The sequence below is a fragment of the Lynx canadensis genome, chromosome A1 (genome assembly GCF_007474595.2).
Source record: "Lynx canadensis isolate LIC74 chromosome A1, mLynCan4.pri.v2, whole genome shotgun sequence".
NCBI classification, from domain to species: domain Eukaryota; kingdom Metazoa; phylum Chordata; class Mammalia; order Carnivora; family Felidae; genus Lynx; species Lynx canadensis.
In genome coordinates this window covers 228759439-228781103 of record NC_044303.2, presented here as the reverse complement: position 1 = coordinate 228781103, position 21665 = coordinate 228759439, and the positions used below count along the sequence as shown (strand labels likewise).

Sequence of the window (21665 nt, the reverse complement as noted above, 5' to 3'; positions counted from 1 at the left end):
CATCTGGAAAGCACAGAGCGAGATGTCACAAGGCTCTCTAAAGGGCAACTACAGAATGTTAGTGGGTGGGGAGTCCCCTTAAATGAGCTTTTACAGCATCCTGGAGACTCGCTGCCCTTGCAGAGTAACCCTGCATCTGCCTAATACACACTTAAGCGCTGTGAGTAAGTCTTTACAAGTTTTGACTCCTGCCAACATCACGAACAGCATCTTTCTACCTCTGCTGAAAGCCTGACATTTGGGACCTTGGTCCTCCTTCCTCCTTACTGTCCTCCCAGTGGCTTTCTTCTTCATGAGTCCCCCGATCCAAATATCCCTGGGCCTGGCTCCCCTCACTTCTGTGTCCTCTCAGAAGGCAGCTTGCCCCTCACTGGTTTAGCAGCTGGATCCTCCAAGAATCCTAGAGTCGTAGGGACCCAAGGGGAGGGAACTCCATTCCATCAACCTGTAACCTCAGCCCGGAAAGATTTCCAAGCCCCAAATGGCTCATTTAGCTCTCTCTAAACAATCAGCAAAGCTTTCAGCTGCTTTTAGTATTAGGAGAAGAAAGAAAAATGGCCTCCAAAGAGCACAATGCCCCTGAAAGAGCCTTGGCCAGTACGCTCGTACATGTATGGGACATATGCTCACCCGACACCTTACAGTCTCACCGAATTGCTCAGTCACTGGTGCTTGCCCTGTGCCAAGCTCCTCGGTGAGCTTTTAATACATGTTGACTTATTTAAGCCTCACAACAATGTCATGGGATTAGATGAAGGGTTATAATGCCCATTTTAAAGATAAGGAAATAGAGGCAGAGAGAGGATATGGAATTCGGCCAAATGACACAATTGGGCAGAGCTGACTGTCCCCATGGGACGGTCAGTCTCCAGAGCCTGGTACCAGAGCTGGCCCAGATTCAAGGGTGATGAGGTGAGAGAACAGAATTCATATTTCTAGTTTATACTCAACTATTATTTCTTTTTTAAGAAAAGCTCCAATTCCTATTTTAATTATTCATGTAAATGATCAATCATGTTAAGCACTTATGCTTTGGGGATTAAAAATTTAATGAAGTCAATCAAACAGACATAAATAAATATGCTGTTTTTCTAGAACCATAAGTGAGATACCTAATTCTGAAAGGTGGCGTTTGTGGATCTCTGTGGAACTTTCCCACTCTTGCAAAGTGGAAGATGAACAGTAAATGGTGGCTCCCATCTACACAGGGGGAGCCCTGCTGCCATCTTGGCACTCTTGAGTGGTGGAGCTTGTTAAAACAAACTCCTGTGCTTGATCACCATTTTTATTATTTTTTATTTTTTTAATGTTTATTTATTTTTGAGAGAGAGAGAGAGACAGAGTGCGAGCGGGAGAGGGGCAGAGAGACAGGAAGACACAGAATCCAAAGCAGGCTCCAGGCTCTGAGCTGTCTGCACAGAGCCCCATGTGGGGCTCGAACCCACGAACTGTGAGATCATGACCTGAGCTAAAGTCTGACTCTTAATGACTGAGTCACCCGGGCGCCCCATCTGATCACCATTTTTAAACAATGTGATTTGTCATGAGTGACAAGGGTCTAAATTGGACTTAAATGTTGCCAAAGTATTGGTCTAAGTGTTGCCTGTTTCAGAGAAATAATTGGGGGAAAAAAACCCCTTCTAGATGAAAACGTTGCATAATTGGATTTTGGGAATGAAAGAGATCATCAAATTTCAGGTCAACAAATACTGAGCACTTTTCCTTGTTCACCGTATGAGGTATGTGAAGATCAGCTAGAGACATCCCTGATCTCGAGGTGCTTACAAAGAAATTTGCAAAGCCGACAGTTAAGCACACACATACCAATAACATAAATTAGATCACCCATATTATGACAATTACAGACAAAGCACTAAAAACGTGCCCAGGATTCACCATTAAGGAGAGGTCTCATGGAGTTTTGCGCTAAGAGATGGTGTTGTGGGGACTTTTATGGGCATGGTAAAGACTTGTGGGCAAGCATGCACGCTCTCTCACTCTCTTCCCCTTGCCCCTGCCTGAGAGCAAGTTCAAGTCCCCACCCCACCCCACCCTCACTGGAGGCTGGTAGAATGATGCCTGTGGATCACCCCTCCGCTGGGCCAGGGCCGGAATTCTCTGCTGCTGCTTCCTGGTTCCATCCAAACACTTATACTGTCTGGATAGGTATGGAGTCACACAGGAGGGTACCACTACCCGAAGTGTTTTGCTCATTGCAGAAACCTGAAGAAACCCAGCCTCTTCGAAAAGTTGGCATCCTCAGGAATGTGAAATGAAGAGAGGGTGCTATGTTTGACATCCATGGGAATGTAAACAGAAAACTAGAAAAGAGGACAGGTAGAAGGAGGCAGAAAAAAAATCAATTCATAAATGACTAACCCACTGGATTGTGTGGATTGCATGACGAAAAAGCGTTTTGATCAGCGGAAAGTTTAAAAGAATAGGCCTGCCTCATGAGTCCCTAATCAATGCTGACCTACACCTATGAACTACTTATGCTAATATGTTCACTAAAGTTTAAATGTTACACTCAGACAGATGACATATTTCTCTTCAAGAACAGTCAGGACAATGTCCAGATTCTTCACTGTATTTGTGACTTTTTTTAAGTTTATTTATTTTGAAGGGGAAGGGAGGGGCAGAGAAAGAGGGTGAGAGAGAATCCCAAGGAGACTCCATGCTGTCAGCTCAGCGCCTCATGCAGGGCTCAAATTCACAAACCATGAGATCACGACCTGAGCAAAAATCAAGAGTCCAATGTTTAACCAACTGAGCCGCCCAAGAGCCCCTTGACTGTGATTTTTTTCTTTTTCTAAGAGATAAATAGGGGCACCTGGTTGGCTCAGTCAAAAAAGCATGCAACTTTTGAGGTCGGGTCATGAGTTGAGTCCTATGTTGGGTGTACAGATTACTTAAATAAATAAATAAACAAATAAACAAATAAACAAACTCAGGGTGCCTAGGTAGCTCAGTACAGAGCCTGCTTGGGATTCCATATCTCTCTCTAAATAAATAAATAAACTTTGAAAAAATTAACCAACTTTGAAAAAGAGAGAGAGATCATTGACAGGGACTTTGGAATCTCTTTAATATACACAGATAATGGCAAACACATTTATTTACAGTTTTCTTTCTGAAAAAACAAACTTTCCAGAAGTCAATGTCTGTTATACGATAGCATGTATCTATCTTGTTTCATGTGGGAGCGGTGGGTCACATCTTTTGTTATAATGGATGATGTTGAAATGTACTTGATGTGGCAGTTGAATGGACAGCAGCGGCAGGTACCCTCATCTCTTCTGACTCTCTTTGCAATCTCCCTTTCACTTCCGGAAACATGGCCTCCGGGGTGGCGGTCTCTGATGGCGTCATCAAAGTGTCCAGTGACGTGGAAGTGTGTAAGTCCTCCACACCAGAGGAGGTGAGGAAGCACAAGAAGGCGGTAGGCTTCTGCCTTAGCAAGGACAAGAAGAACATCATCCCCGGAGGAGGGCAAGGAGAGCCTTGCCAGACGATGTGGGCCAGACGACGGATGACCGTGATGCCACCTTTGTCAAGATGCTGCCACACAACTACTGCCACTATGCCCTCTATGACACAACCCGTGAGACCAAGAACAGCAAGAAGGAGGACCCAGTGTTTATCTTCTGTGCACTGGAGCCTGCACTACTTAAGAGCAAAATGATCTCAGTCAGCTCCAAGGACGCCATCAAGAAGAAGCTGATGGACATCAAGCATGAATTACAAGCAAACTTGTTGTATGAGGAGGTCAAGAACAGCTGCACCCTGTCAGAGAAGCTGGGAGCCAGTGTTGTCATCTCCTTGGAGGGCAAGCCTTATGCGAGCCCCCTGGAGCCCCCTGCAGCCCCCTGCCTGGAGTATCTGGCAGCCCCAGACCCACCAACGGAGGTTGCAGGCTGCACCCTTCCTGCCAGACTGGAGGGGGTGTCGGATCCCAGCAGGGGGAGGGTAATCTCTTTACCCACAAACAGCCCCCTCACCCCCTGGACCTTCCTCCCCCCCTTCTATCCCTGATGGTTCTGACCTCCCCAAACTGCTTTAGATGTGATTCCACTTGTGTTGAAACAGGACCAAGTTCTCCCCAGCCACCCCAGTTTGGGGGGATCCTGTATTTTTTTGATGACACCCCAATTCCCAACCTGCTCCTTCCTTTTCCCACTCTGCCAACTTCTAACGGCAGTAGTGACTCTGCACTTGTCTATTTAGTTCTGTGTATAAATGGAATGTTGTGGAAATGACCTCTCCTTGCGACGTCTGGTTCCCCTCTTCTCTGTCCCTGGTCACAACTACTTATGGAAGCAGGACCAGTAATCGACCTTCAGTTAAACACACACACACACACACACACACACACACACACACGTACTTGATGTGGCCCATTAATGAGTAATGCCATTTTTGTGCATTAGTCAATTTGCCAAATTCTGATATTTTATAGTATCATCAGCTAGGAGTTATTATGTAAAAGTCAGTAAAATGTGTTTGAGTATACAGCTCCTCAGAGTGCTCATGATCGTGTTATTAAACCTGCATTATTGAGCTTATGGTCTGAGTTTTCATCTAAATTAATATGACTCAGCCTGAAGGCAAAAGAACATATTAAACTAGGGTTCCTTGGAGAAATGGCTAATTCCAGGACTGGAGCAAAAAAAAAAGTACAACATGAGCCCCGGAACGACTGTTATGCCAAAAGGTAAGGATGTAATCAAAAAGACATGGCAGCCAGTTTGAAGGGGCTCCTAACTGGCCAAATATGGACGGTTTGAACATCAAGTATAATAAAAATTATGTATTGTGTCCTATAAATCATGGAATTGAATAAAAATCCACAAGTCCATACTGCTAAAATAAATAGGGATGAAAGGAAAGTGATTCTTCAGAGAAGAATGCCAACTAATAAATGTAGAAAAGACAATGGAGTTGGAAAATCAACCTTTCTGAACCTTTATAGTAATGACTGATTCAGGGAAGAATTATCAATGGCTGCAAAAAGTATGGTGAATACATGAGGAACAATAGGGTATCTACATTGTCCCAAAGCATTTTACAACACATTTATAAACTACAAAGGGAAAAGAGTGATTTCTAGTGAAATCTAGTGACAGACACCACCTTAATCAAAGGATCAATGTTAACATCACCAATTTTGGAACAAGCAGACATCATGGGTCTCCCGATGTGATGCACTGGGAGGAACACGATAGCACTGATGAAGTATCTTGCCCCAAATGCATAACCTAATGTAATCATGAGAAAACATCAGAAAGAAAGAAAGAAAAAACAAACAAACAAGGGACAGTCCACCAACTAATTGACCTACAGTCTTTGAAAAGCAATGACATAAGAGATAGAGAGGTTGAATAACTCTTTCAGATTAAAGGTGAGTACGAAAACTATGAAGACTAAATGCCTTGTGTGATTTTGGAGTAGGTTCTGAATTGGAGAAGAGGGGATGGGGAGAAAGGGATTGCCATAAAATTACTGAAACAATTGGTGAGATTTGAATATGGACTATATAGTAGATAATGATAGTGAATCATTGTTAAATTTTCTGAATTTGATATTTGTACTGTGGCTATGTAACAGACTGTTCTTGTTCTGAGGAAATAGCACGGGGAGCATTTACGGATAAAAGACTATGTTGTCTACAACTAACTCTCAAATGGTTCGGGAAAAGCAAATGTGGCAAAATGTTAACAACTAGTGAATCTGGGTGAAGGGCAAGTTCTTTGTACCATTTTTGCCACTCTTCTGCACATTTGGAATTATTAAATGGTGCTTGAGCATCTCTTCCTGTTGTGTTATTCCATGAGTCTACAATATTCCTTTTAAGGATGACAACAGCTGCATCTCAGGAAATCCTAGTGGGCATCCCCTCTGCTCTCTGTACTCTACATTACAATGCCTCATGTCTGAATACCAAGGCCATTACTCAATTTATTGTCCCAATTTTACTGATGAGGAAAATAGAGATTTAGGAAGCTGAAATAATATGTTAGATTAGATGCCTACTCGCGACTTAGTGAATATTCACACATACACACACAACCTCTGTGAGCAAATTATATTTTCCCCATCCTATATTTGTTGGGCTAGCACCATGGGGATTATTCTGGGAAAAGGGATGTTCACAGATAAGACACAAGGAGAAATTTAAAATGGGATTGCATGGTTGGGCTTGCACTTCTGGGATTCTGCCATCACTATGAGAAAAATATGTCTTGGGTAGGCCCAGGGAGGATGAGACATATGTGAAGTGGGCCTGAAACTAATTCACAGATTGACGACAGGCCCAGCTGAGCCAGACCAGATCAACCAACACTAAGCAAACCCATGGATGTATGTAATTGGATGTCACTGGGTCTTAGGGTCATTTGTCACAGAACACCAGGGTGGCCACAGGTAACTGGCACAGCAAATGTATCTGACATCACACATATAATAAAAGTTGGAGCCAAGACACTGAACCAAGTTGCTGTGGTGCCTCATACCGTTCCTATTTAAAGAGCATTTCCAGGGGCGCCCGGGTGGCTCAGTTGGTTAAGCTTCCAACTTCGGCTCAGGTCATGATCTCACGGTTTGTGAGTTCCAGCCCCGCGTTGGGATCTGTGCTGACAGCTCAGAACCCAGAGCCTGCTTTGGATTCTGTGTCTCCCTCTCTCTCTCTCTGCCCTTCCCCCGCTCACTCTCTCTCTCTCTCTCTCTCTTTCTCTCTCTCTCTCAAAAATAAATAAACATTAAAAAAAATTAAGGAGCATTTCCAAATAGGAATAGGCTTGCTATTCATAATGATAATTCATGACCCTGAGAACACCTAAGATACTTTCTGGATCATAAAATAAAAAATGATTATAGCAAAAACTGCAAATGTGTTTTCTGTTTTTCCTAATTGAAAATTATGTCATATTTAATTAACCTTCCTGTTTACCAGCTTGGTTAAATGGTACTACCATTTTTCAACATTAATAACCATCAGAAATATTCAATAAACATAGATTTCAAGTGCTATGCAGTGGAAGCATTGTTTGAATAATCACCAGTCTCTAATGCCAGATGGAAAAATCAATTCTGTAAAAACTGGAGTGAATTTTCTAGCAGGAATTTTTACTCATCTGTGTCCTAAAACACCAGAGAATAGATTTTTCGGATGTTTTGATCCTCTGGTTTTAGTCTTTCTTCAAACCCAAACTGCAAAATTACACCTGTTCTTAAATTTCAGATCCAAAGCAAATTTCCCACTTAAACTTAAAGATATGTTGGGTTTGTTAGTTTTCCTCAATTACTAAAAATATTCCTACATATTTACCAAAATATTGAAAACATATTCTCTTACAGTAAAAAAGGAATTTTTTTTTTTTTTTTAGCAAAGGTGATTTTTCTTTTTTCTCTTTTTTTAATTACATCTTTACCTCAAGACCGAACCATGTAACATGTCTCTGGAAGGGTAGCACAAGAGTCGCGTTGTGACTGTCATTCAGTTATGAACAGTGCCCGCGTCTTCCAGCAGATTGACTTTGAGGTAGGCAGAGTCATAATTTCTGGTAAAAGAAATAGCCGCTGCTAATTCTTCTGGGACAGTGCTGTCAGCCTCCATTCAAATGAGATGGAGAGGAAGGGGGGAGGGAAAGGAGAGAGGAAAAAGCAAAAAAGGGGGAAATGGCAAGTTAATGCTCAGTCATAGGCTATCACATACATGTGTGGGACGGGAAATATAATACTATGAGAACCGGAGTTTGTCTCCTCCAGAACCCCTAATAAACTCCCTAAAACACAACCTTATTTTCTGATACAAAAGACGGATTTTTTTTCCTTCCTGTTATTAAAAAAAAAAAAAAGGCAGCTTATTTGAGAAACCAGAGTTTAAGATAGCTGTGGTGGTATTGTCTACAAAGCTGAAAGATGCTCTTTTTTGTTTCATATTCTCATTAACGAGAGAAGCAAAGGGGATGTGGAATAGAACAAACTCTGTAAAAGAACGGAGTGCAAAGAAGTCTCCCACTGACATGAAAAAGTCAATTCGAAATGTGAGCTAATGTCACAAGAATCGAGTTTCAGGAAGTGACTAAATAGATGTCCTTTCCTTTTAGTGGTAGATGGCATAGTCTCCTCATACTCTCGTGAAAAATATTTGTTCTTCGGCCATTTTTGCTGGTAAAAGGACCGTGCTGCTTGAAAGACTGAAACAAAACCATTGCTCATGGAAAGGCTTGAGGAAGCTCGAAGAGGCAGGGTGTTCCATTGATTCTCGTTCTTTCTTTTTTTTTTAATTTTTAATTTTATTTATTTTTGAGAGAGAGAGAGAGAACGAGTGGGGTAGGGGCAGAGAGAGAGAGAGAGAGTAAGAGAGAGAATGTCAAGCAGGCCTCGCACTGTCAGTGCAGAGCCTGACTGGGAGCTCGAACCACGAACTGTGATCATGACCTGAGCCAAAATCAAGAGTTGGACGCTCAACCAACTTAGCCACCCAGACACCCCTCTCTCCTTAACATTTTTAAGGTTTATTTTCCTTTCAAGTTAGGATGTAAAAGTGGTGAGACATTCCACTCCACTTCTTTAAAGAGGCCACCTCAATTCTAAGAACAGGCACTGTTTTCTGAGCACTTAGTCTATGCAGGCAGCAGGCTTACGTGATAGAGCCAGGATCTGAACTGAGCACTCTTACTCCACATCTCGTCCACTTAACCTCCCAAACACACATTTGGAAAGCGTGATTCCACAGCTTTTCCCCCTAGAATCCCCTCACACTCTTTGCTCTAGCAGGCAGTGGCTTGGAAGTGTTTTATCTGTATCTGTAGCCCAAGATACCGATAGATGCCTGGGGTGAGGGAGGAGCACAGGGTTGGAGGATGGGCTGTGTAGGCCTTCTACTTCCCATCTTTGCTCCTGAGGGCTCTGGGGCAATGTGTGGGACTTCGGAGAGCAGCCAATGTCCCTGTTACCCAGAGGTTCAAACATCCTCCCTCATCTGGGCCAGTTGAGGGGATGCTATCGCCTTCCACATCCCCTGGCTAGCAGAGTAGCAGAAGCTAATTCTGGGAGAGGCGACCTCTTCCAGGAGCCCAGGCAGGGTTCGCACCCCAAACAGACCTACAGTCTGTCTTTAACGCTCTCATTTCCCAACCTCCCAATTTCCTCATCACTGAATTTAGGTGGCATTAATCCTTTTGAAAGAAGGCTGGACATCAACAAATAAAGCACCTCTCTGAGGCACCACACATGCCTTGCCCACCTCGTTCATGCTGCTGTTTATTTAGTTACCAGACCGAACATCACCCCAACTCAGAGTTCAAGAGGTTGGTTTCAAAAACTAGTTGACATAAACAGATCGGAAATGGAATGTCAGATTGAAGTGGCTGAATTACTGTCTGCAACTCTGAAAGAGCTTCTGTATTACCATTTTGCTAAATATGACTTCGTATCAAGTATCCGTTTATTTTCTTCGACCGGAGCAGGTGGCAGCCTAAGTGATCGTGACTGATGCCCGAAATTCCTTAACTGGAAACTGTCTTTCCTATATCAGTTAGACAAAGGTTTTTTTAAGCCAATCTCCTTCAGTCAATGATACCTCTTCTAGCTCTACAGTAGGTACATTATTACTAACTCATCCCGAGGAAGAAGGGAAAGGAGAGAGAAATTCTGGTGCCTGAAGAGGGGAGGGAAAGATGATATTAGACAACTGGTTTCTTGAGTAATTTCTCAAAACTACTCTTTTATTGAAGATAGGCCCATCAAGCATTTTCTGAGTAAATGAAAAATGGGAGAGGGTAAGGGAAGAAGGGAAATTTTTGAAAATGGACACTGATTTTACTTCTTTACTTTATAAAAGGTAGTTAAATAGTACTTTGGCAACCAAACTAGAAAACAGTAGAAGGGAAATTCCTCCAGCTCAAAAAGGGAATCTGTGAAAACCCCACAGCTAGCATCATATTTATTGGAAACATACTGGAAGCTTTTCCCTTAAGACCAAGAATGAGACAAAGATCTCCGACCTCACCATTTGTATTCCATTCAACTAGAGGTCCTAGCCAGAGCACTTAGGCAAGAAAAAGAAAAGGCATCCAGACTGGAAAGGAAAAAGTAAAACAATGTCTATTTGCAGATGACATGATCCTGTATGTACAAAATCCAGCAGAATCCACTAAAAAATGATTAGAACTAATAAACAAGTTCGGCAAAGTGTCAGGATACAAAATCAATACACAAAAATCAACTGTATTTTTCTATACCAGCAAGGGACAACCCCAATAAAGAAAACAGTTCTATTTACCACAGCATAAAAAATAGAATACTTGGGAATAAATTTAACAAATGACATGCAAAATTTATATTCTGAAAACTACAGAAAGTTGCTGCGATAAATTGTAAAAGACCTAAATAATGGAAAGTCATCCTATGTTCATGAATCAAGCAGACTTAATATAGTTAAGACAGCAATACTTCCCAAATCGACCTACAGATTCAATGCGATCCTTGTCAACATCCCAGGAGGATTTTTTTTCCAGAAATTGATAAACTGATCATAAAATTCATGTGGAAATGCAAGGGACCTTGAATAGACAGACAATTCTGAAAAAGAAGAACGAAGTTGGAGGACACACAAACTGTTGAAAGCTCTCAACAAAGCTACAGTCATGAAGCCGCCGTGGTGGTGGCAAGAGGGTTGGCTTATGAATCAATGGAATAGAGATGAAGTCCAGTAATAAAGCCTTACATTTATGTTCAAGTGGTTTTCATCAAAGATTCCAAGACAATTCAACAGGAGAATCATGATTTATTTAACAAATGGTTCGGAGACAACTGGATATTCACATGAAAAAAAAAAAAATTAAGTCGTACCCCATCTCGCACTACACACAAAAATTAAATCAAAATTAATCACGACCTAAATGTGAGAGCTCAAACTATGAAATTCCTAACAGGCGATACAGAAGTAAATCTTTGTGACCTGGGATTACACATGATTTCTTAAATACCAACCCAAAGTACACAAAGGAAAAATAAACACATTGGACTACATCGAAATTAAAACTTTTTGTGCCTCAATGGTCACGATCAGGAAAGTGAAAAGACAACCTACAGAATGGGAGAAAATATGTGTAAATCATGTAGCTAACAAGGGATTGTATCCAGAATACACAAAGAACTCTCACAAATTAACAACAAAAAGACATATAAGCCAATTTAAAAATGGGCAAAGATTTGAATAGACATTCCTCCACAAAGAATATACAAATGGCCAACAGGTACATGAAAAGATGCTCCATGTCATTAGATACAAGGGAAATGCAAACAAACCACGATGATATACCATGTCACACCCACTGGGATGACTAAAATGAAAAAAGATGACAATAACAAGTGTTCATGAATATGTGGAAACACTGGAACCCTCATTCGTTGCTGGTAAGAATGTAAAATTGTGCAGCTGCCTTGCAAAATAGTTTGGCGATCCCTCAAAATGCTAAACATAGAGTTACCATATGATTCAGCAATTTCATTCCTAAGTATATATCCAAGGGAATTGAAAACATGTTCACACAAAAGTGTCCTCACAAATGCTTATACCAGAATTATTCATAACAGACAAAAGGTGGTTGTAAATGCCCATCTACTGATGAATGGATAAAAAATATAAGTTTGGGAGCACCTGGCTGGCTCAGTCGGTAGAGCATGTGACTCTTGATCTTGGGTTTGTGAGTTCTAGCCTCATGTTAGGTTTAAAGATTACTAAAAAAAAAAAAAAAAAAAAGTAAGCTTGCTTAAAATGGAATGTTGTTTGGCAATAAAAAAATAAGGAAGTACTGACACATGTTACAATATGAACGGACCTTGAAAACATTATGCTAAGTGAAAGAAGTCTGTCACAAATGATCACAAATTATATGATTCCATTTATGTGAAATGTCCAAAGTTGACAAATCCAAAAAGACAGAAAGGAGGTAGTAGACGCCCAGGGCTAAGGAAGGAGGGAAGGAGTGGAGAATTACTGCTAATATGCATAGGGTTTCTTTTTAGGGTGATGAAAATGTTCTAAAATTAAGTCAAGATGGTTGCACAGCTGTGAATATACTAAAAACCACTGTATACTTGAAATGGGTGAATTTTATGGTGTATGAAATATATCTCAAATCTTATAAAAACACACTTTCGCATAGGATATATTAGAGAAAAAAAAACATATCACTCTATCATAGGATTTAATTTTCAAGTTTGGGCTAAGATATTTTTGTAGAAACTGTGAGTTGACTACCCAACAACCATTCTTGTTTCCGAGAGTAGAATCCCAATTTGGTCCAAGTCGGAGGCAACAGTTTGCCCTGACCCCAGGTAAGTAGTATTGATTGACATAACTCCTAGTCAATCACAGGATCCTTATTTACCTGGGACAGTGATTGGTTCAAGGTGACCCAGCCCTGGCTGTTGACACAAAATGGGAATCTTCTGCTGAGTCTTTTTTTTTCTTTTTTTTTTTAGAAAGAGCATGAGCAGGGGACAGGAGCAGAGGGAGAGAGAGAGGGAAAGAGAGAGAATCTTAAGCAGGCTCCACTCTCAGCAGGAAGCCTGATGTGGGGCTTGATCCCACGACCCTGGGATCATGATCTGAGCCAAAATCAAGAGTCTGATGCTCAACCAACTGAGCCACGCAGGCACCCCTGCTGAGAGTCTTAGTGGGATAAAAAGTTCTGGATGAAAAGATCCTTCCATTCTCTGCTTTTTGATTTTAGTTAGTAAGGAAGTGATGCATGTGGAGGCCTAATCATGAAAAAGAGAAGCTGTCTTGAAGCTGCTAGATTAACCATTTCTGGAACAACTTATCTCCAGAGTTTTCATAACACTTGTTAATCAGGCCCCATTGTTTAAACCACATTCTGTCAGATATGCTGTGAATTGTGGCTGCAAGCTTCTAATCGATAGTTTTCTCTTAAGTGGGCTTATTTGTGAATTTTCGCAAAATTGCATTTCAGATCTACATCAATATTCTTCTTTAGACAATGCAATAAAACCGATCTAGATTTTTTCAGAAGACAGGCCTACTATTGGTCAGTGAAAAGCAAAAGAAGAGAGGATCTTGCTCAATGGGAGAAATGACCTTTTACACATGAAATGGATCAGAGTATTGGTCAGCCTTTGTTAGGAAGCCAAGGTGTTCCTAAGGATCACTTGTCAAAATTTCCTACCGGCATCCTCTAGGGCCTGGACTGGAGTGTTCATAAAATTCTACATTCTCTGTTTCTTAATTCTTACATGAAAACTTCTATGATCACAGGCTCATTTTCATACAGAAGCAAGCAGCTGAGCTTCCAGATATGTTAATATTTTATAACTTGGTTAGCTTGGGCAAACTAACAACCAGAAGTCAGCTCTTAATTGGTTGCATCTAATTCTTTATGAAAATTGAAACAACATCTTATTATTCACCATTTAATCAAGTTTTAGAAATTATTTTAGAAGTGAACAAGAGAGACGCCTGGCTGGCTCAGTCGGTAAAGCAGGTGACTCTTGATCTCAGGGTTGTGAGTTTGAGCCCCACATTGGGAGTGGAGATTACATTAAAAATAAATAAATAAAATCTTAAAAAAAAAAGAAGTGAGTAATAAATAAATCATGATAGAAAAGCAGACACCTTAATAATCCTGAAAAACTTACCCTTTCTCTTTAAATTGTTTATCTTAACAGAAACCAGGAAATTTGTGAAAATATCTACAACTGCTGATGCCATCATGGAATCTCTTTATAAATCTGTAAGCCTGGGATTTACACTTGTCTCACAACTGTGATTTAATTCTTTATATCTTTATGTATATAAGTGCTGTAAGCAATATGATTGGACCTAAATCAATGCAAAATTTGGCTATGAAATACTGAGACAGTCTCAAATATTATTTTGTGATAGAACTAATGCCACAGAGGCAGATGTAACTGTTGTTTTCTCAATCTTCAAATTTTACGCTAAGAAGGCAATTGGGTAAACTACTTCCAGAATAGCGAAGTGAACTCCATGTACCCACCTGTCAGTGCAACAACCATAAATGGCAAAAAAATTTTTTGAGAAATAAAACCACTTAAAGTGTCAAGAAATTGAGACGCCTGGGTGGCTCAGTCAGTTAAGCATCCGACTTTGGCTCAGGCCGTGATCTCACAGTTGGTGAGTTCGAGCCCCTCATCGGGTTCTGTGCTGACAGCTCAGAGCCTGGAGCCTGCTTCTTTGGATTCTGTGTCTCTCTGTCTCTCTGTCTCTCTACCCCCTCCCCCAAGAATAAATAAACATTAAAAAAATAATTTAAAAAAATTAAGTTTCAAGAAATTGTCCTAAGGACATGTACTAAGGAAATGAGGAAACATGTATCAGGAAAATATAGTAAATTTTAGTGAGAATAGCATAAATGTAGGGGACTTAAGCTAGAATCTGCTCCCCCCATCCACCCATCCAGTTTAGCACAAGTGGGTGTGGCCAAGAAAATGAGGCTGTCTCCCCTGAGCTCCCAATGGATGGCTATGGTGTCTCCTGGGGAGGGACATGCCACAGGCATTTCTCATACCAGCCCCAGGTCTGTATCACAGAGGCTGAGTTCCAAGCAAGTATGGCTGAGAGGTCAGAGGCTTTCTTCTTCCATCAAGCCTCACTCATAGGGCAAAGGATCTACGTCAGGTGTGACAGACTGAGACCATAGGAGCTCTGATTGCCATCATCTCAGTTCATTCATGGGTCAGAGCATCCACACCAAGAAAGGCAAACTGTGAAGATCAGGGGCCCCTGCCCCCACCCAGCACCCTACTCCTAAAACAGGTGTCACTCACAGAGAAGCACGCCGTTGTCCCTGCCTTCGGCTCTGGAGCCACAGCTCAGATTTTGCTGAGGAGCAGAGGCAGGCTATAAAACAGAAGTTCTCCCCAAAAAGAACTGACTTTATTTGAAACAGAATGTGGGGAAGTAAAACTAAGGACATTCTCAAAGCTAAACCATAGGCCATCTAGTTTCCCAGGGAAAACCAGAGAAAGATACAATTAATAGAGCATTCCTGGGGTTCGAACAGACTTCCAAGACTGGCCTCAAAAACCTCCCCTGGAAAGAGGACTGAATTTAGTTGGATCAGCCTGTAAAGCAGTTCAGACCCCCAAGGCATTGTCAAAAAAAAAAAAAAAAAAAAAAGATACAGTAATCAGTCTGGCAATTAGTAGAACCTAACATCTGGGTGTGATACCAATAGGGGCAGACAGCTCAACTGAGATTAGGGAAAATGAAAGGCAAAGGGAACTCTAATGGGGGTGCCTGGGTGGCTCAGTTGGTTAAGCGATGAGGCGCAGATTCTCGATTTCGGCTCAGGTCATGATTTCATGGTTCGGTTCGTGAGTTTGGGCCCCAAGTCAGGCTCTGCACTGACAGCATGGAGCCTGCTCGGGATTCTTTCTCTCTTCTCCCTCTCTCTCCTCCTAAGCCCCTCAAAAATAAATAAGTAAACTTAAAAAAATGGAACTCTGATAAAACTAGTACCATCCTCACACTGCAGGGAAAGTAGACTTCCCTAAAAAAAGGTCCAGCCACGACATTAGGCAAATAAATGGACAAATAGCAACATGCCCTAGGGGCAGAGGAAGTCAATGTCCAGAGTTGCTAATAGACATTGACTAAAATTTCCAGTTTTCCACAAGAAATTTGAGACATGCAAAGAAGCAAAAAGTGTGACCCACACGCAAGGAAAAAAAAAAAGCAGACAACAGAAACTGCCTGGATCCAGCTGTTACACATAACAGAGAAAGACTTTGAAACAGTCATTATAAATATCCTTGAACAGCTAAAGAAAACTGTGGTTAAAGAAGTAAAGAGGGGCACCCGACTGGCTCAGTCAGTAGAGCACACAACTGTTGATCTTGGGGTTATAATTTCAAACCCCGTGTTGGGTGTAGCAATTACTTAAAAATAAAATCCTAAAAAAAAAAAGGTAAAGGGAGGTATGATGATAATGTCTGATCAAATAGAGAAAATAAACAGAAATCATAGGTGGCACCTGGGTGGCTTAGTTGGTTAAGCATCCAACTCTTGATTTGGGCTCAGGTCATTATCCCACAGGGTTTGTGAGACCGAGCCCTGAGTTGGGTTCTGCCCTGACAGCATGTAGCCTGTTTAGGATTCTCTCTGTCTTCCTCTCTCTCTACCCCTCCCCTCTGGCGTGCTCCCTCTCTCTCTCTCAAAAATAAATAAACTTTAAAAAATAGAAATTATTTTTTAAAAAAGAAACAAATGCAGATTCTGGAGTCGAGAAGTACAATAACTTACATGAAAAATTTATTACAGCAGTTTTGAACTGGCATACGAAAATTATCTATGAATTTGAAGATAAATCAATAGAGATTATATAATCTGAGAAACAAAAAAGATGATGGAAAACGAGCAGAACCTCAGAAAAATGTGGGATACCAACATACATATAATTGGAGAATCAGAAGGGGACAAGAGAGAAAGAAGCAGAAAAACCTTCTGAAGAAATAATGACTGAAAACTTCCCATATTTGCTCTAAAAAAGAATAACGTACACATCCAAGTTCAACCAATGTTAAGTAGGATAAACAGAACAAGATCCACACCTAGATACATCATGTACAAATGTGAGAAGACTTTTTTTGAAAGAGAAAATGTCGAAGGCAAAGAGAAAAATCTCAAAAACAGTGATTGGAAAACAACTTGTCATGTATGAAAACCCCCAGAAGATTATCCACCGACTCCTTATTAGAAAAACAAGGGAATCTAGAAGGGGATGTATTCAAAGAACTGTACAAAAAAAATCTGTCAACCAAATATGTAAAACCAGCAACACCACCTTACAAAAATGAAAACAAAAGAAAGACACTCCTAGATAAACAAAAACTGAAAGAATCTGTTGCTAGCCAACCCACCTTACAAGAAATACTAAAGGAAGTGCCTTGGGCTGAAAGCAAGTGAAGCCTGATGGGAATTCAAACACACACATGCATACACACACAAAACAGGTAAAGGTAATTAGGTAATTAAAGATAGTGTGAATGCATGTTTCATCTCCTTTCTTCTCTTAACTGATTTAGAAAGCAATTAAAATAATGTGGGAGGGTGCACAGGCTGTCCAGGGGGTGGCGCTGTCCCTGTTGCACTGGCAGGCCCCCCCTGTGGCACATGGGGAGGGAGGGCGGGCCTTCCCAGCTGCTCACTCAGCTCCCCTTGCCTGTAGCAACCCAGCTTCCAGGAGGCAGCAGTGCTCATCCTGCGTCCCGGTGCTGCCACCACCCACAGACACCGGTGTCAGCCCTGGCCGGGCCGAGGCCGGAGACTGGTCACCTCCTCGGGGAGCCATTCCAGCAGCTCCTCTCCGGGTCCCAGCAATAAACTCCTCTGAAGCTGAGCAGCCATTCCCCACACGTTTGTGGGCCCTGGGAATCAGGTAGATTGGGAGGTCACCATCTCCAAACTGAGCTTGGTCCCTGGGCCCCCTCTGACACTCCCCCTACCCTTGGTTCTCTGGTCCTGAACTCCCACCACCTCAGAAAAGGTTCCAGGTCTGGTGATGTCAGCCTCAAGGACAATGTCCCTGTAATAAGCACTGGGGTGGGACTAGAAGGGGCCCCCACCCCTCCTCCCCCAAGGATGTTGGCATCTGGTCTAACTCCAAAGGGCAGAAAGAAACCCACCTTGTGACCTTGGATAGGTCTCTTCTCCTTATAAGTCAGGTCATGGGCAGAGGTGGGGGCTGGTAGTGGGAGCTCCGCAGGGGTCCAAAACCCAACACCTGACACTCTTGAGACCTCTTGCTCTATACCGATGGGACTCTTCCTGCCCTGGGCTGTGGCTATCTGCCTTCCCTTATGATGAGACAGGGAGCATGCTTCAGTTTGGTCTCATTTTCAAACTCCTTAAGAAGGGGCCCTGGGTGGCTCAGTCGGTTGATTTCAGCTCAGGTCACGATCTCACGGTTCCTTGGATTGAGTCCCAAGTTGGGGCTCTGTGCTGACAGCACAGAGCCTGCTTTGGATTCTCTCTCCCTCTCTCTGCTCCACCTGCGTGCTCTCTCTCTCTCAAAAATAAATAAATAAACTTTAAAAAACAAAATAAAATAAAATAATAAAATAATGTGTATATAATTGTATTGTTGGGCTCATACCACATAGAAATATAATATTTGTGACAATAATATTACAAAGGAGGTGGGTGGGAGCAAAGTTATATTGGAGTAAGAAAATTACACTTGATGGTAATTTTAACCCCCAGGAACAAATGAAGAGAACCAGAAATGGTAAACAAGAAGGTTAATATAACAAACACTATAAGCATATACTGCCTTCCTTCTCTTTGTTTCTTTAAAATACATAAAATTATGTAAAGTATGTTATACACACACACACACACACACACATAATAGAAGAAACCACAAAAAAAAAACCCTCAAAAAATACAGTGAAGAAAATCATTACAGGAATTAAAATATTACACTGAAAAATACTCACTTAATGCACGTAAGAAGACATTTGGTCACAATCACTAATGCATTTGGTCACTGAACAACCCAAACACCAAAAAGGTGAAAAACAGTGAGAAGATGCTTTCCAAAATTTGGTTCAAGGTACTAATACATTTAAGGATCTTTCTACAGTAGTACGACAAGTACAGTTCTTCAAGGGTTTGTTCTTAAGAGAACCTACTGTTTATTCACTCCTTCCTTGACACCAGGGGGATAATATATTTATGTAAATTTCTCACAATGACCCCACCGACTGCAGAGCTATGGAAGTGGAATTCTTGAATAGGAAGTAAATCAAACTGACTTGAGATCTGTGATGGAATAGAGTCTATGTGAACTTGTTCACACAGGATTCAGAACCTCTTCCTTGGGTACACATCACATGCCCAGGAACATGATCCAATTTTCAGGGAAGAGAAATGATCTGCATGCACTTTTATGGAAAGATCGATATGTTCAAAGGCAGGTAATGCCCTGAAGCTTAATTGTTTTTGAGAAAAGGGAGCCAGTGACTCCCTTTTAGAATGCTAAATGACCTTGGTAGACAAGCACCTCAGTAGAGCTTTTGAACACATGAATGGAAATTACCACATTTCTCCCAGATTAGACATAACCACAATCCCTTCCTGGAGTCATCAGTAAGGAATGTGTTTAATAACCGAACCTGTGGTCTCTGGGCTCTCTGTCATTGGCAGGACAAATAAGGACAAGGATATGGACACAGCACGGGTAAAGCAAGATACTTTGTGCCTGAATTTATTGCTCTCTTTTTCTTCATCTCTGTCTCCTCACCCTTCTTATCTATTTATAGAAAACAAAATTATTCCTTAAGTCTGGATGTAAGAGAGGAACATGTACGAATGCATGTCTTAGGCAGATAGTCATGTAAATGATTACAGAATAATAAAATCAGATGTCCAGAGTAAACGATTTCCATCACCACTAACCCATGGCAAGGCTCCCCACTCTATTTTAAGCAGCTTCCAATCTACTTGTGGTCTTTTACTTCAATTTCATTTTTATAACATGTTTCCTAGTTTATAGGGAGCTTGCCCAAATACTGAAGGCCAAAAAAAAAAAACAAAACAAAAACAAAAACCTCTACTATCCTCATTTCTAAAAGCAAGATTTTATGGGAAATTTTGCCAATCAAGGAATTTTCTTTCAATGTTCACTGAAATAGCATATCAAACTGCCCTTCAGACCCATGGTAACTCCCTTTACAATTTCATAGTCCTCTTGCTAGCTTCATTTTGAAAGGTGACTTTTTTTTAGGGACTGGAGAAAATCTGACTACTCGGGTTTTCAAGTAAAAGTACCAAGAATAATGAAAAATTGAGTGGATGTAGGAAGCATTTGAGAGATTTGATTGGAGAAATCATTGATCAGTCTTTGCCTATCTCCTTATTATCACTCAGGGGTCTCATTCTTCTGTGTTTGTCAGTTTTATTTTATCTATGAATGGAGATAAACATTTTTACTTATCCATTCTTGGCGTATGTTATGCTTTCTTTAGATTCATGTCTTTCATCTGTTCTGGAAAATTCTCTAATCATTGTTTCTTTGAATATTCTCTTTACTCCCTTTTATCTCTTTACCCCTTCAGGAAATATGTGAGAATGACTCACTCTATTCACCATGTGTCTTTCTGTTTTGTTTTGAATAAAGGCACAATTCTTTATTAAAGTGGGTTTATTTATTTTATTAAAGTAAATTACTTTTTAATGCCTCATTAACAGAATTTAGAAATTACCAATTACAAATTAAGTAGCTTGGTGGCCATAATAAATCATTATGCTTTACAATTTCCTAATTTTTTTAAGTTTATTTATTTTTTAAAATAATCTCTACACATGGGGCCCAAACTCACAATCCTGAGGTCAAGAGTTGCACACTCCTCTGATCGAGCCAGACAGGTGCCCTACCACTTTCTAATTTTTAAGTAGACTTTGTTGTGGAATAATTTGCATAAAATAAAATCTATATTTGAGTGTAAATATTTAGATATTTAAGCGGAAGTGGATGAATTCTGAATTCATCTATGTAACCAATGCCCCATTTAAGATACAGAAGATCTCCCCAGAAACTTCCGTCCTACTCCTTTACATTCAGTCAACACTCTACCACCACACCTCATTCAACCACTGATCTGACTTATCAATAGAGATTTGTTTTGTCTGTTCTAGAATTCTTTTTTTTTTTTATGTTTGTTTATTTTTGAGAGAGAGAGAAAGAGTGAGCACAAGTGAGGAAGGGGCAGAGAGAGAGGGAGCCAGAGGGTCCGAAGCAGGCTCTATGTTGTCAGCATAGCGCCCAATGCGGGGGCTCAAGATCACACCCTGAGCCCAAGTTAGATCCTCAACCTACTGAGCCACCCAGGTGCCCCTGATCTAGAAATGTATCATAGGAACAGAATCATGCACTTGTCCCTCTTTTGTGTCCAGTTTCTTTGTCCAGAATAATGTCTGGGAGATTCATTCATACTGTTGCATGAATCAGTAATTTGGTTTTTTATAGCTGAATAATATTCCATTGTATGCATACATCACAATCTCTTTATCCACATCATTTCATACACATAAGGTAATCTAAATTGTCACATTATGAAAGTGTATCTATTTGATAGAAGATATGATATACAAAAATTGGGGCGGGTGGCACCTGGCTGGCTCAGTCAGTGAAGCATGCACCTCTTGATCTCGTAGTTATAAATTCAAGCTCCAGGTAGGGCACGGAGATTACTTTAAGAAGTGAAATCTTAAAAAGATATACTTTGGGGTGCCTGGGTGGCTCAGTTGGTCGAGCGTCTGACTTCGGCTCAGGTCATGATCTCCCGGTCTGTGGGTTCAAGCCCCGCGTCGGGCTCTGTGCTGACAGCTCAGAGCCTGGAGCCTGCTTCCGATCCTGTGTCTCCCTCTCTCTCTGCCCCTCCCCCACTCTCACTTTGTCTTACTCTGTCTCTCAAAAATAAATGTAAAAATCACATAATAATGCGAATTACAATATAAAAAAAAAAAAGATATACTTTGATCACGTCTCATTGGCTTCTCTCACTCCCACCTCCAGTCCATTCTTATTGCCAAGATAACCTTCACCATGACGATCTTCTACTAAACTTTGCCCTAGTCCACTGCTGAAAGTAATTCTTTCGCTGCCTAG

General features: G+C 41.1%; 1 protein-coding gene across 1 annotated transcript; it reads left to right on the top strand.

The window, feature by feature from the left end:
- The first annotated feature begins 3226 nt into the window (after positions 1 to 3226).
- Positions 3227 to 17387, top strand: LOC115524619 (cofilin-1-like). Its single transcript, XM_032594184.1, is given in 3 exon segments — positions 3227 to 3493; positions 3496 to 3969; positions 17223 to 17387. Coding segments are annotated over 3 exon segments (795 nt in total). The 5' UTR covers positions 3227 to 3337.
- The last annotated feature ends 4278 nt before the right edge of the window (positions 17388 to 21665 follow it).